Consider the following 16,291-nt stretch of genomic DNA (forward strand, 5'->3'; position numbering starts at 1 on the left):
AGTAAAAACAGCAGCTCCAGGAGAACAATAACCTAGGAACAACCAGGGTTAAATCACTCCCAGGATAGTTTCTCCTGGGAAAGCTAAAGTCTGTACATGCTGTGACTTCTTTAAGAAGAGTAATAAAACACTGAGCCTGTGCACTGATTTAGAAGGGCCACCAAGCAGTGCAGCAATCCCTACCGCTGCACTCTCCGGCACACAGCAGCACTTCTCTGTCCAGGGCATCAAATGGGGCTAGTTATGCCTCTAGAACTGAAGAAGATGGAACACATTAATAAGTATATCAAAGAATAGTATAAAAAAGGTGAATGGGAGTTCTGATGTATCATTTATCATAGGACTCATCTAACTTCTTTCCCAACCTGTATCACTGTCATTTATCACTCAGCCTGCTCCTCCCCATCAACCTTCCTCTCTGATTTCTGTTCCCAGCTCTCCCTAGCTCACTCTCACTTTCTCTCTCTCTCTCTCTCTCTCTCTTTCTCTCTCCCAGTCCTTACAATTTTCAATACTCAGTGGCTGCGTCTACACAAGACACTGACTGCACAGTCATTACTGCACAGTCATTTAGTACTGTATAAACAAGTACAGTTATTTAGTACTTGTTTATATAAGTACTAAATGACTGCACAGTAACCAAAGTTACTGCACAGTAGTGTCGCCAAATGGCTTTTAGGTAACGCTGACTGCACAGTAACTCGTTACTACTGCACAGTAGCGTCACATCACACTTTCTGCCATGTAATGCTGCTGTGCAGCAGTAATGAGCTACCGTGCCATCAGTGTCTTGTTTAAATGAGGCCAGTGATTCTATCTTCCATGGCCAGCTCCTTGGCTGTAACAGCTCTGCTTCAGTTCTCCCAGTCACGAAAAGAGCCATTCATCAAACGCTGCTCTCATCTTCTCATCCCTCTGTTACAGAGTTCCCCCTCTCCAATCACCACTTTGTGTTTTTCACCTGTTTTCCATACATCTGTCTGCCCAAACTAAGATCTTTCTCTCTCTGATATCTCCTTAGGGGTATCTAAGCACTGGCTTAAGCTCAGAATGTCTAAAATGGACCTTTTCTCCCTGCCCACTTGTCTCTTCATTATCCTCCACAGTACCTCCTTCTTTAATCACTGAGGCCAACACCACCATGATATTTTTTTTTAATTTATTATTCAAATTCCTAAATTTCTAAATAATATAAATATGCTGGTTTAGAGGATGTGTGCTAACTGAAATATTAAAGTACCCAGTAAAAGAGCCAAGCAATTCCCATTGAATTTGGCTCATCACAGAATCAGCAAGAAAAACTAGGAAGAAAAACATATCCCTGATGAAAACATTCCTGTTGTCATTATATTTACCTTGCGTCATAGAAACCTGAAATAGAATTGACCTACTGTGGGCCATTGTACTCCCACCCTTGGATGTGCAGGGTTGCTCCTTATGCTACAACTTCAAATGATTCATTCACTAGAGTGACTCAGTTGATGAACCCCATCATCTCCTCTGGGAGGCATTCCACAGTTTAATGGTTCTCATTGGGTAATATTCTCTTGTTCTGCGGAATAGCTTGTGGATAGAAAAAACAAAAGTTGAGAAAAATCAAGAAATGACACTGCACAAAACATGCCACATTCTGCCATTGAGGAGAGCATTGCCAACAACAGGAATTGGCAGGAAAAAGGCCTTGGAGCTGGTGGGCTCCCTGGAATCAGCTGGAGATCTATAGTTTTCAAGGCAACCATGCAAAATATCTTACTCTGGCCTGATACAAGATTATCTCCCTCTCTGAATGGTAATGGTGATATGGAAAGGGATTTACTTTTAGTAAGAGCAGCATCCAGTAGCAGTCACAAAAAACTGCTCCGGTGGATCACATCACTAGTCCAACTGGTTCAGTATCTAGTCTCTGACAGTGACCAGTGACATGTTTCAGGGGAAGATGCAAGAAACCCTCTGGTTAGTTTATGGATGACTAGCCATATAGGAAATTCTTCCTCAATCTCTATCAGTACATGAGTATCTTCTGTTCTGAAATATGAGGTCTTAGAGCCCTCATAATTTTTATTCTCACTAATGTAGCATTAGGTGTTTTGGTTACCAATGTAAGGTCTAATAATGTCAACTTCTAAGCAGACTTGGTCCTGCCCTCAGAACAAGGGAATGAATGAGGTGACCACTTGTGTCTCCTTCAGCCCTACATTTGTATAGTTTCTATGCAAATATTGGTTTCAGCGATACCTTGTAGCAAAGAAGTTAATTAGGTATTGTAGAGAGAGAACTTTTTTATCAGTTTTAAATGTCTTACCTTCTCATGTCATTGAATGTTTCTTTGTTCTTAAAGTGAGAAAGAACATATCAGAACTCCCATTCACCTTTTCTGTACTATTCTTTGATATACTTATTAATGTGTTCCATCTTCTTCATTTCTACTCTAAAATTAAACAGCCTTTTCTACTCTCTCCTCCTACAGAAATTTTCCACATCTCCAAGAATGTCTGATACCAATTTCTGGTATATCCTTTATGAGTGCCCAGAACTAAATGTAGTACTCTAGGTATAAACACAGCTAAGGAGCCCTGTGTGACAGGGAAACAGCTATTTGCTCCTAATCCCAGTGACCACATATGTATATTACAGGATTTTATCCTGTAGAAAGAGTGGGAACGACTAAGAAGCACCTGTTCTCTGCACCATGCTCCCACAATAAAATCTTGCATATTTCATGGTTGATAGAGTTGTAGATTGATCTCTCAGGATCCCATTTCATCCACATTGTTTTAAAGGAAATATCATCTATATTACTGTCACTCAGAATGTCAAATAGACAGACTATGTATAGAATGTAAGATCACCCACAAGCTTTGGATTAATTGATTTACTTCTCTGAGCTGTAAAACTAATAGAGAGAAAGAGATACAGATCTTCCACTTTCTCCAGCAAACTTGTTTGCTATTCCATGTGCCAGAAAAATGACAGTCAGGAAGTCTCATACTTTGGCAGGAGATAGATAAAGGGTCCATTACAGTAGGGAATTAAAAGGTAGCTACAAACTTATTTTTTTGAAGCCCCCCTTGCCTCCAGTAGAGCTGGTCAAAAAAAAAAGAGAGAGAAAAGTCTTTTTATCTTGTTCATGTTGTTCAATCTGCCATACAGGTAGTTGAACTTTAAAAAAAACAAAACTTTTTAATAAAAAGTATCATACATTTTGGAAAAAAAAATCTTGAGAAATGTATCTTTTTTTCAAGTGTCTATGTCCAATTATAATGACAGGATTATACTCAGAATCTATTCTTCTTTGACAGTCCCTTGCAGTTGAGGATGATTGTCTTCCATGATTATGTTATCTATGGGTCTGAAGATGGCTGATGAGGCCAATCTGAGATCGATAGACTCTGCTGCAACTCGAGCACACGTTTCTGTGTAGCATGGATGGCTCTGGATTCATGATTCAGTCTATGATACGCTGTTTCTGCTGCTCCTGCATTTCTTTCTCCTTTTGTTATCATAAGGTTTCAAAGTACCGAGATCCTTGCAGCAAACTCTTCCTCCATTTGGAGCAGTCCTGGATGATAGACTCTCATGAGCTGATGTCAGTGTTGCATTTTTTTCAAGTTGGCCTTGAGGACACCCCTGAAGTGCTTTCTCTGCCATCCTCTTGAGCATATGCCTTGGCTGAGCTAGGAGAATAAGACTTGCTTCAGGAGTCTGGAGTCTGACATCCGGATGACACGGCCGAGCCAGCGAAGTTGATGTCGGCTGATCATCACCTCAATGCTCATGGTGTTTGCTTGTGAAAGGACACTAATGTTGGTGCATCTGTCTTTCCACTGGATTCAAAGGACTTTCACAGGCAGTGTTGATGGTACTTCTCCAACTACTTAATAAGTCTCCTGTACGTTTTGCACATTTCAGATCTGTATAGTAAGGTAGGGATCACAACTGCTTGATAAACCATGAGCTTGGTTTCGCATCTGATATTGTGATCTTTGAACACCCATTTCCTCAGGTGTCTGAAGGCTGCACTTGCACATTTGAAGCTATGTTGGATGTCATCGTTGATGTCAGCCTTCTGCGAGAGATGGTTTCTAAAGCATGGGAAAAACTCAACGTTCTCCAGTGTCTCACCATGAATCTGAATTACATAAGAATTGCCTTGCTGTCCACCACAGAAAAGATCATTGAGAGACCCCTTCTGAACTGTTATCTCCTTCCACTTGGTGAAGAGCTCCTCCTAGAATCTTAATGTGGGTTTAGGGCATAAAGAGGCACAATTGACATGATCTTAACTGATCACCAGCTGCAGGAGAAATGCCAGGAACAACATAAACCTTTCTACATGACCTTTTTTGACCCCACAAAAGCCTTCAACTCTGTCAGCCAAGAAGCGCTGTGGAGGATACTTTTGAAGTATGGATGCCCACTGAAATTCACCACCATTCTTTGCCTGCTCCATGACAGCAGGCAAGCAGTGCTTGTCAGATCCCTTTGAGGTTAAGACAGGAGTTAAGTAAGGCTGCATCATCACTCCAACAGTCGTCTTGATATTCCTTACCATGATGCTACATCTGAGCACCAACAGGTTTCCAGTCAGCATGGAGCTAAACTACCGAATGGATAGTAAACTGTTTAATCTCAGCCAACTCCAAGCCAAAACCAAGACCACCCCAACCTCAATCATCAAGCTCCATATAATGATGATGCTGTAGTGTGTGCTCACTCAGAAGCAGACATTCAGGCAATCATCAACATCTATACTGAGGTATACAAGAAAACGGGACTGACGCTTAACGTTCAGAAGACTAAAGTCCTCCATCAATAAGCTATTAATGTCCCCAGCTCTGCAGCAAAGCATATTCACCATAGTATGTCCACCATACAGAAGACAGAAAACACCTTTTTGCTCTTGCTTCAGAGAGTAGGACACAGACCAATAGTTTGAAGTTTCAGCAAAGTAGGTTTAACTTGGATATCAGGAAAAAGTTCTTCATTGTTAGAACAGTGAGGCAGTGGTGTAGACTGCCTAGGGAAGTTGTGCAATCTCTATTACTCAAAGAATTCAAGAGGAGGTTGGTCAGAGATGATCTAGGAATAGCTATGCCTGTACTCCCCTATGGGTATTTCCCGTGCTTCTCAGCTTTACTGGTTGCAGCATGGGCCAAGAAGGATTTTTCCCCTCCTGCTGCTACATTTGTCAGGCGGCTATAAAGCCTCCCTCAGAGGCACTGGATGTTGGCTGCAGCCAAATATGGGGATTTTGTCTGTGATGTGCCAATGATTTTGCTGAGACCTAAAAAAGCCAGAGGCTCCTGATGAGACAGTCTTGCCCCTCTGCTCGTGGTCACACCAATTGCCATGTTTGGGGTCAGGAAAGAATTTTATGCCATGATCAGATTCGTAAGGGCTGTTTTGCCTTCTTCTGTAAAAGCACAAGGGGGGCATGGCCCTCTTCCTGGGATCTCTTGGGCATATTTTTAACAACCTTTGAAGCATCAGGACATAGGCCACCAGAGTTCACCAGCTTTATCTGTGGCAGATTAGAATGTTATATCTTGTATTGTTAGGGTTGACTAGGTAATTTTGCTAAGAGGTTAGATCAGTGCTTCCCAAACTTTTCCACAGCATAACCCATTTATAACCCCATTTCCTCAGCATAGCCCCTCACTCCCAAACTGCATTCCCCCACTCCTCCCAGGTACCCCTCACTCACACCCCCTGGTCCTGCTGGTGCCCCTCACTACTGACTCACAGCTCCCTGGTCCCTGCCAGTGACCCTCACTTCCCAACCTGAAGCCCTGCACTCCCCCAGGTGCCCCAAGGCAAGGGCTCACAGCCCTCTATCCCCCCCAGCAGTGCCCAAGCCCCAGTTGCTGCCCCACAAAAGGCAGCAGCTGCTGTGGCCAGAGAGGAACATGGAGCCTGATTCCACACATCCCTTCCCCTGCAGGCAGCGTGGCTGGAGTGGAGCCTGTGCAAGGGAGGCGGGGGAAGGACATGGGCTTCCTGCTGTGAGCTTGGAGCTGCCCTCCTTGCTGCCCTCCCCTGGGGGTTTTGCAGCCCAGAGGGCAGGACTCAGTGTGGGAGGGAGTGCCAAACTACCATGGCCACCAAGCTAAGGTGCTCCCTGCCTGCTCTGCAGCAGGGGGCACAACTCCATGCTGCCACCACTGCCATGCCTCACTGGGTGCAGGAGCTACTCTCCACCGCTGCTTGGCTACCATGTGCATGTGCACATACACGTAGTGCCCCCTGCCTCTGATCACCCTCCCCTGCTTTTCCCAGCCCTATAGCTGCACAGGTTCAGTTTACTTGAGTATATTTTTATTTAAACTAGTAAATTTTTTGTAGAACCTGTACAATAAGCAGGGTCTTAAATTGGCTGTAGCGCTGCACTCCAAAATGTATCTTAATGCATGCTCCCCTGTGCTTATCTAATAATGAGGTTGGACAAGAATAATGACTACTAGAATTGCAATGTCAAAGACATTCATTAACGTTAATAATCAGTAGTCTTGTATGGAAGCTTTATGCCTATACTTGATCAGCCCGTTATTCTGCAGGATTGAGTTAGCTTGTATTCAAGTAGGAATGAACTCACTAACAAAGGGCATCAGGTAATGTTTCCATGGCAGCAGTCCTACTTTTGCTGTTCACATTTGTGGTATAGACAATGCAGAAATGCTCACTGTGTCACTGCTGAGTGGAAAGAAGTATAACATTAGTACTTCCAGGTGTAGTAAGCTCAGCTGTGTGGCTGATTTTAAATGAGGTCAGGCTGCCTAGCCAGGTGTGCTTTTGAACTTTACCTCCTAAGTGGCACTTGCTTAATTTTCTTCTTATCAGATTAGTTCCTATTACTGAATCTGTGTTGTTGCTCCAGGGACAGACTAAATTGAAAACATAATTTGCAATCCATCACATGATAGGTATTACTAAACAAATAAAGGGATTTCTGCTTTGGCCAGCAAAGAATAGAACCTATAAAATGTAGGCGAGGATATGCATTAGCAAGGCAGAGATGACATACAGGAATTCTTTAGTGACTCATTGGATGGATTTAGACTTTATTTCTACTGTTCAAAATAAATGTATTCTAGTAAATGTTACCAGCACTTGGTTCATGAGCCAGTCATTTGCGTATACAGGTGCAGATAGAAGACACCTTTGAGTAAGTCTCTTATAAAGGTGCCAGAAATTACTGGACAGTTTCACCAAACCAGGGAAGAGAAATGAAGTTACAAACATGAATCTTTTTAGACTGTTTTCGTGGGACTTGTTTTATTGCACACAAAAGTATCACAAAACAAAAGAAAATTGACTGAAAAACAAAAAGCAATGATTGTTATAGGCGTTCCCTGCCTTTGCAAGACAGGAGGGGGGCATACATTCTACTCCTTTTTCACTCGGCTTCCCTACTTCAAGGAAACTAAGTGATCAGCTGTAACATCTTAACCCTTTACCTTGGTATGGGTACATTCTAGCATTTTTCCCCTGCAGAAGACATGTAATAAATAGGTCTAGAGAAACTTTTTCATATGTGGACTCCTTCATAGAGGCAGTTATATGATCCACAGCCAGTTACAGATTCCTCACTGTTTAACTTACTGCCAGATGCTAATTAGTGTGAAAATTCACTGATAAATCAGGATTTGACTGTATAATCCAAGTTTTTACAATGATCTGCAGGAGAACACAATAACTACATACAGTTGCAGCTTTGACTAATAGATTTTTAAGGCCTGACGATCATCAACATTTAGATCATCCAGCATGGCCTCCTGCATGGCACAGGCCATAGAATTGTACATAACCGAGTTAGATGTGAGAATTTTCCCAACTTTTGCAAGAGATTTCTTGGAACTAGAGCCTATATGAGCCCTCCCCAGAAGAGTCAGCACAGCACTGCTGTTCTACCAAGATAATATACTATGTCATCAACCCCCTCCACAGGGACTTTCAGTAGAGTTCGCTAGAGTTCAATATTCTGTTTCATGACTGGATGAGTATCATGACACTATCATTTTGACAAACCAATTCAGAGGCTTATGAAGCCAGAAAACTGTTCCAAAATACTGGTACAGGCCTTGTGGGGAGATTGATGAGGTCTGCAGCTGAAAAAAAAATATTACAGTTACAAATGATAAGGAGCACTCTTGGTAACTTCATCAGCCTGAATGTCCAGTAGCAGCTGTAGAATCAATCTATCTTTAAGGGGGAAGCCTATATAACAGGGGGAAGATCTGAGACAAATGGCTAAGAGCAATTACCATGGTTAAAGGACTGATTGTATTTCTCACTCCTTTCTGGTGCACCTTACCAGGTGTTAGGCCTCAACCCTTATTTGTACCTAGGGGATTGGAGGAGGATTTCACATTTCCCCACATTTATGGGAATGGCTACATTTCTCGCATTCAGGAGCCTGTGACCAGCGATTTAATGACCAAATGCTTCTTAAAACAAGTGTGTGTATTAGCAGATGCAACAAAGAATTAGATAAAGTGTTTAAAAACAACAGACAGCCTACCTGCGTATTCAGTTTCCTCTAAATTTATGCTTCTCTACACCCCAGTTTAGATAGGCCACCCTCTAAAGCTACAGGGCCAGAAGGGAACCAACTTACTTTCTTCTAGGGCAGAGGTTGGCAACATTTTTGGGTAGTGGACCAGAATGACCCAGCTCAGGTACAAGGTGGGCTGGCACTAGGCCCCAACTGTTGCTCTGTTGCTACTGCTGCTAACACGTCCCCCCACTACCCAGCTACACTATGGACAAAGCCCCTTTCCCCATCCCCCCAGCCACCAAAGCTGCTCAGCACTGAAGACCCCCAGCTCTGCACGAGATGGAGCGGCGCTGTGGGCCAGATCTGCAGGCTGTAGGTTGCCAATCGATGTCATGTTCTAGGGAGTCAAGTTGCTCTTGGGACCTGACCTGGTTTCTGTTGGCTTCCACCAAATGACTGTCCTAATTTTGTTCCCACTTTTAGAGAACATTTTCCTCAAAGCCAAACCCTGCTTCTGTGTGCTCCCATCCAACTGACATACTGCTCAGTGATTTCTGCTAGAGGGTGTGGTGTCTTGCCTTTGACTGTCTTTTTTCCCCAGTGGCCCATCTGAGAGACTGCCCTTGTGATGGTGCTCTGATGTTTGCCAGATGGTTCCATTTATCCCTGGCTGGCAGTCACTGATTCTGTCACTTGGTGAGGGGAAAGAGTATGCTGACCTTTTCAACTGTTTTCTGACATTACACTTACCATCTCAGAAAGCCAATGTAGACTCCTTATTTAGGGAATACAGGGTGTGTCTACACATGCATTAACTGCTCATGAACTTACTGTGCAGCAAGTTACTGTGCAGTAAGCAGTTTTTAGATCAGTGTCTACATGTGTAGATGTTAAAGCACAGTAACACTGTGTGTGCTCCAACTTGGGAGTAAAGTTACTCCTAAGTCAGTCCACATACACAGTATTACTGCGCAGTAAGACATCTACATGTGCCTTACTGCACAGTAACTAAGCAGGTATAAATTTGCTCCCTGCATGATTCAGGGAGCATGATGCAGGGAGTAAATTTACACCCAAGTTGGCATGTCACCATAATTATTGTGCAGTTTAGGCGCACACATGTAGACGTGCACCCGTACTGTGAAGCTACTGTGCACATGTAAACACGCCCGCAGATCAACATCCACCAGCACACATCACCAAGAAATTTTGCACAGAGGAAAATGTACTCAAAATGCTTTTTGGAGACTGTTGAGCTTGGCATGATCAAGACACCAGCAACTTGAGCTGCCAGTGAGTGCTGGAAATTTGAGAGTGCCTCCAACATTTCCTCCTCTGTTTGGGTTCCATTTATATGCACCATATTGTGGGGCTGCACAAAGTTTGATTTACTTTGATAGACATAATCATTACCCTTCAAGCAGGATAAATGTAAGATATAATCAAGCTCCTTCTTGGAACAGGGGAGCTGAAGCAGTAGGAATCACCACCTACAACACATGCACCTATGGAAGCTGAACTATGGGCACTGGAAGATATGCAACTCCCTGCTGTAACTCATGGCAGTTTGCAGGATCCCCCAAGATGGGGGGAGCCATCTTGAGGGGATCCAATTCACTCACCCTACCCTCCAGCACAGGCTGGGCAAGCCCCAGATGTAAGTCCCAGCGCCACTTCAGTCCAGCCCTGCTCCCGGCATGCACTGAGACTTATTGAAAGCACTTCGCTTTGGAGTGCCTTCATTTGATCCATCATGTAATGGCGGTTCAGATTGTCATGCAATCAGGCATTTTTAAAGCATTTTGCAGTTGTGCACATCTGGCAGTGCATGGCTATAGAACGCCCGATCGTACAACAAATCATCACTATCGGTGCCCTATGTGGCCAAAGAAGAGTAATATTGGAGAGTGATATACTAAATGCAGGGCTAGTAGAAAACACTGATTAGTGGAACATTGTATGAGAGAGAAGCAGTGGAAACATACCAAATGAAACAGAGCAGAAGTGAAGAAGCCCCAGATGCAGAGAGTCCCAGTAACAAGGCCATGAGAAGAAAACCAAGACACTTTGAATGAAATATTGGACGAAAGAGGTTTAAAATTGGGAGCAAAGATACTATCCCTAGCTGTCTGCTATGTTCAGTGATTTAGGACTTTGTACATTCTTTATATAACCCAACAGGACCGCATCAAAGAAATACCTGACTCTGTTGTCAGTTTCTCCTTCTCGCTGAAACAACCCATAAAATCTGAAAATTGGCTCAGGTCAAAAGGGGGAACAGCATTCCAGTAAATCTAGTTTTGTTTCTTCCTCTTGTCACCCCTGTTTTAGAAGGTGATCCTGAGGATCAAAATGTGATTGCAACCTCCAGTTCTTTAGACTACATGTCTGATTGATAAGCTGGAGTCAATAAATGCTCTAACTCAAACTACTTTCAAAAACAGCATAAAGACAATATCTGCTTTTGTCTCCTTTTGATTTCATTTTAGGGTGTGCTGGATTCATCATGTAACAGGAGTCTGGGTGTACCCTCTCTTGGAATACATAAGCCCAGGTGCCAAAATCATCTTCTTTGCAACTGTCACCATAATCATTAATGTGTTCTACTTGCTGGGAGAGGTTCTGAATAATTACATCTGGGATACACAAAAATGTAAGTATTTATTATTTTGGGGAATACTAAATGATGGAATTACTCTTTAGGGTCTAGAACCCATCCCATTGAAGTCAATGGGAATTTTAGAAAACCGAAAAGGGAAATGAGAAAATGTCATTGTAACTTTTTTCTTTTTCCTCTTAAAAATAGGCAAATGAATGAAATGCTTGCCAGAGAACATGATTAGCTATGAATATGTATTCATTTTTATAACATCTAATACTAATTTAAGAGCCGCTGGCAATTACCTGAAAGGTTTACAACCCACTTGGTTTTATTAGCTGATGAACCAGTTAAATCAAGCTAGAAGAAAGTGCTATTTTGTGGAAATGATTGTACTGATATGCTTAGGATTAGGGAGATGTGCTTTTTAAAAATACTTTCAGGCATAATGTTTCTTCTGTTTATAAATCAATTTACTCAAATAAATTAAGCATATCCATATTAAACAGGCCATATAAAAGGTATAACAGATAAACTTGCTGTTGATTAATTCTGCACAAATAATATCAATCTACTTCACTCAAACTACTAATCACTGTAGTAGTAAGGAAAAACTTAAAAGTACATCCTGCTTAACTCATCCTCATGGTTTACTCCCCTTCGGTAAGTCAGAGTGAAGTAGCTACAATGCTGTAATTCTCTACATAAAATACAATATGAAGAATTAAACTCCAGGTACAATGTTGAAACAAGAGGTTCAAAACTGTTGCTGTGTGGGCTCCATCTGCTGCTTATCCATTGTTAGAGTCTGGGTATCAGGCACCTATTTTCTCAACCCAAACCCTTCATAGATATCAACCCAATCCCTTCAATGCCTTCTTGGCATTTGCCTCATCTTCCAGTAGTGCAGGAAAGATGCTTTAAAGAACAAGCCTGCCACAAGGAAGAAGGGTTCACTTTATACAAGTCCCAGGTAATATAAAATATAATCATGTGATGATGAAGCATGTGTTCATGTTAACTTCATGAATAAGTAGTTAAAAGAACATCTCCACCAGCCTTCCACAGCATATATAATAGAATCTCTGGCTGCTTTGTTTCTCTGCTGCAAGAGAACAGAGGTTGTTCTAGCCATAATCATAATTTTCTATAATTCTATAATACCCAGGCCATAAGCTCCTCTCTGATCTGACTTCTGTGTGATTAAGAGACATTGATCCAAATTCCTTTGTGGAGCAACCACTTGCCAGCCTGCAAATGCCATGAGTCACCTGTTGTACGGCCATGTTTAAAGGGCTGTACGTAAATGTAAGTGAAAGCGAATGGTTAGCCTACCGCAAGCAGCAGAAAAATAAAATCATGGTGATCGCTCACCATGTAAGGTTTGGAAAAAAAATATTTGGAAACCATGTATTTAAAAGGGGGGTTTTGAGCTCTCAAACTTTAAAATTAAAACAATCTGACTTGAGAAGGTTTCAATTTTTTTTTATTTTCCTTTTCCTCTGGAGGTGCATTAAGTGAAACCTCACTACTGACAAAATGATTTGTAGTTAGTTTTTCCAAGTTAAACCACAAACATGGTAGGCAAGGAAAAATTTGCCCTTTCTACAGGCCAGTGCCTACCCACAGTCCTGAAGATACCAACTTTTCTGCCAAACTGTTTGATACATCTGCGGCAGAATATTTCAGAAGAAAGGAAAGAGGCTCTTTTAAAAAGAAAAATAAAGCATTTTACGTAAAACCACTGGAAAAGTTCCTCACAGCAAAAGACACAAGGGACCCCAGATTGGCTCCAAAGCAGGCTCTTAAGCCAATTGTACTCTTTTGGAGCCAACCCATTGTTTTGGTTTTAAAACCTTTGACTATGGCTCTCCTATTATTTTTGGTTTGCCTACATAACCCACCCTATTGTGTTTAGATTGCTGGGAACGTTCAATCCATTTGTTTACTTACTGCTTATTGCCAGGGATCCTGGTTTTCTCTGCTTAAAAATAGCAGATTCTCTGATTGAGGATTGTAAATTCTCTGATTAAAACCCCCAAGAACTGCATTTATCCATGATTAAAATGAAACACCACTATACACACACACATACACACACAGAGCAAAAACTCTGTTATCTGGCACCCATGGGGAATGGGGGGTGCCAGATAACCAAATATGGCAGCATCCAGCGTCCAGCGTGCCACTGCCCCTCCCTGGCATCAGTGTGCCAGGGGACAGGGAAGGGGGCCCCCACGCAGGCTGCTTTGCCCCAGGCCATGGGAGCGAAACCAGAAGTGCTGGTTTGTTTTTGCCGCGTCGACTGGCATGCCAGTTAATGAAGCATACTGGTTTATAAACTACCGGATAATGTGGCTTTTACTGTGTGTGTGTGTGTGTGTGTGTGTGTGTGTGTGTGTGCGCGCGCGCATATATATGTGTGTGTGTGTACATATATATGTATAGGTAACAGTTGAACACAATGTTTTATTGATCTATTTACCATTTTAAAGCAATTTGGAAGCCTACCAGCACCTCAATCATTATAATAAATTATAAATACCTATACATTTGGGCATTTGATTTTGGGGGGGTTTTTGTCCTGGAAGATCAGAGCTACCCCTGCCCCCTTCACTCACCAGCAAGTGGGTCCAGCTGCCTTCCACCCCCTGCTCCCCCCAGCCCCTTTCAGGCTGGAACCCACCATTTCCCATGTTTTTCTTCTTTAAAGGAGATAATCCAGGTTTTTCTCCTTAAAATGAGAAAATCTGCATGTTACCACATTTTACCATGGTGAACGGAAAACCTGGATCCCTGTTTATTTCAGTAAAGTCACCTCTGCAGGTGCCTTTCTGTTATCCCCATCTTGCAAGCAATGTGATACATTTACAAAATGGCCCATGGAAAGAACTACCGTTTGTGCATGTATTCCATTAGCAGGTACAGTAAAATCTCCACTATCCAGCATTTAACTAACCAGAAATTCCATTAAATGAAATTTCCATTAACGGGCCGGCCAGACACAGGGGGAGGGGGGAACTTTGCATGCGGAGGTGGCTGCCACGCACCACCCTGTACTGCTGCCACTCTGCGGGCAGCCGCAACTCCCCACCCACACACACACACTCCTCACGTGGCCGCCAACCTTCCACCCACTCCACATTATCTGGAAAGCCCTGCCAGGGGGTTTCAGATAACCAGAATTTTTCCATAAGCGGCAATCCCCCTACCTCAGGGATGCCAGATAATAGAGATTTTATTGTAATATGATTTATGGTCAGGTGTCCTTTTCCTTTTGCTTTCAAAAATTACTTCCCGTTCTCCATAAGTCCTGAGATACCTTTCTTTTGCAATCTACAACAGTCCTGCAAGCATCCAAAAGAAACATTTTTATACTATGTTGAGATGTTTGGCAGGGAGCTTTGCTTAAAAGAAACAAAATGAACAAAAGAATACCACTTTGGCCAGAATCTAATGACAAATCATTGCCCAGGAACATGCACCTGAAAGAGATGGATGTTTTTATCTCCAGAAGAATACATATACCCTTTTGCCCATCCCAGCCTCCTTTCAGCACAGACAAGAGGGAGAGGAGTTCTGCTGCACAGGCAGGTCTTAAGAGGATATACTGTATATTCCTGCTACCTGTCACTGAAAGGAAGGGGCATTAAAGAGAAGGGCGGAAGAAACTCTTAGCAATAATTGATTCTTTGTGTGCTTTCGGGAAAGAGAGTTCTGCTTACAGAGTTTTTAAAAATCTGAGACTGGAGAGGAAAAAAGCTTATTGAATTAAAGACAATTATAGTTTTGCAAATCTATTTTTTTTAAAAGGTAACCATTTAGCTTCAGCTACTGGTAGCCATAATAGAATTCACTCTATTTTGTTTATATATAAGCAGTGGGAGCTCAAGGTGATAGTTATCCTCGCTCCCCTGAAGCAGTCAGAGGCAGACTGTGCCACAGGGGTTTCATACTGCAATTCTAAAAAGGGTCCTGGGAGAGAAAGGGTTATGTACTTCATTAGCAGACAAACACTGATATCAGGTGTGCAGATGTTCTTTTCCTTCTCAGCAGGTTAAGTAAAATCTGACGGATGTTGCTAACAGACAGAGGAAAGCAACAGCAACAAAAGAAAAAAGCAGAATTAATGTATTAGGACATCTCTGAGTCAACGATCAATGTTTGTTCAGTCAGGTATTATAAAAAGTTCTCTGTATGTTTCCAGGTACAGAAGAAGGAAAAGAAAAGCCTAAATTGGACTGAGCATTAAATACCCACAGGCAGAGATTGCCTGTTATTCCATGGAAGATTTCTCAACACCAACAGAGGTTGGCTTGGAGAAGAATCTTTTGGCAAGCTGTTTATATGGACCCTGTACTCAGGGCAAGGATCATCGTTTTTTTATATAGGTAGAAAGTACTTTTAGCTAATAACACTAACCATGTTTTAATCCCCCTTTTTCCTATACTCGCATGTGCTGTGTATTCTAAGATCTATACTATCTCGAAAACGTTTTCAACAAGTAGTACAACCTATGTCAATGTAAATGCCTTTTAATTTATTATGAGAGAATGAGTCAATTCTTTGTATTGCTTGGAAAGAAGTTAAGCAGATTGGCCTGATTTGGGTAAATATGATAATCCTTTATATTTCAAAGTGCACTCTAAAGCTTTATTAAAAGATAGCAACATAAATTTACCTGAAAGAATCCAATCAAACTTCATTATTTAATGTAACTGTATATAGTGGGTAGGCAATACTAAGAGTTATATCAATTAATTGCAATTAAAGACTATCTGTAAATGATGGAACTTTTGTTAAATGCAAGAACACATAAATAAAGATCAAAGTATCCCCAGGATTCTGTTTCTGGGTACTGCTTTGGAGAAGATGTGTTGATTGTGTATATATATTCTATTTCTAGTTTTTGTGAGTTGAGCTGTCAATGACAGCATTATTTCCATTCTATGGTTTTGGGGGCCGGGGGGGGGGGGGGGGGGGGGTTCCTGTGACTTTGACTATAAAAGTAGCTGTGTTATGTAAGCAATATCATGTACAAAAGAATTGAAAAAGACCTGACCCTGGGACCTTCATTCATAACAGTTAACATTGTACCAAAGAGAAAACACTCAGGCCCCAATTCAAGAAAGCCCTTAATATGGGTGGATCTAGGATTTTGAAATGGGGGATGGGTGCACGGGGTGTGGGACATCATC

The 16,291-nt window shown here is 42.1% G+C and overlaps 1 protein-coding gene across 1 annotated transcript in view; it reads left to right on the plus strand.

Moving 5' to 3' along the window:
* Positions 1 to 15,936, plus strand: part of AIG1 (androgen induced 1) — a 210,369-nt gene extending 194,433 nt beyond the window's left edge. Inside the window, exons 5-6 of the mRNA XM_006265734.4 lie at positions 10,984 to 11,147; positions 15,301 to 15,936. Coding sequence (XP_006265796.1) covers positions 10,984 to 11,147; positions 15,301 to 15,338 — 202 coding nt within the window. The 3' untranslated portion in view covers positions 15,339 to 15,936. The remainder of the gene's footprint in view (positions 1 to 10,983; positions 11,148 to 15,300) is intronic.
* The last annotated feature ends 355 nt before the right edge of the window (positions 15,937 to 16,291 follow it).

The sequence above is a fragment of the Alligator mississippiensis genome, chromosome 1, assembly GCF_030867095.1.
Source record: "Alligator mississippiensis isolate rAllMis1 chromosome 1, rAllMis1, whole genome shotgun sequence".
NCBI lineage: Eukaryota > Metazoa > Chordata > Crocodylia > Alligatoridae > Alligator > Alligator mississippiensis.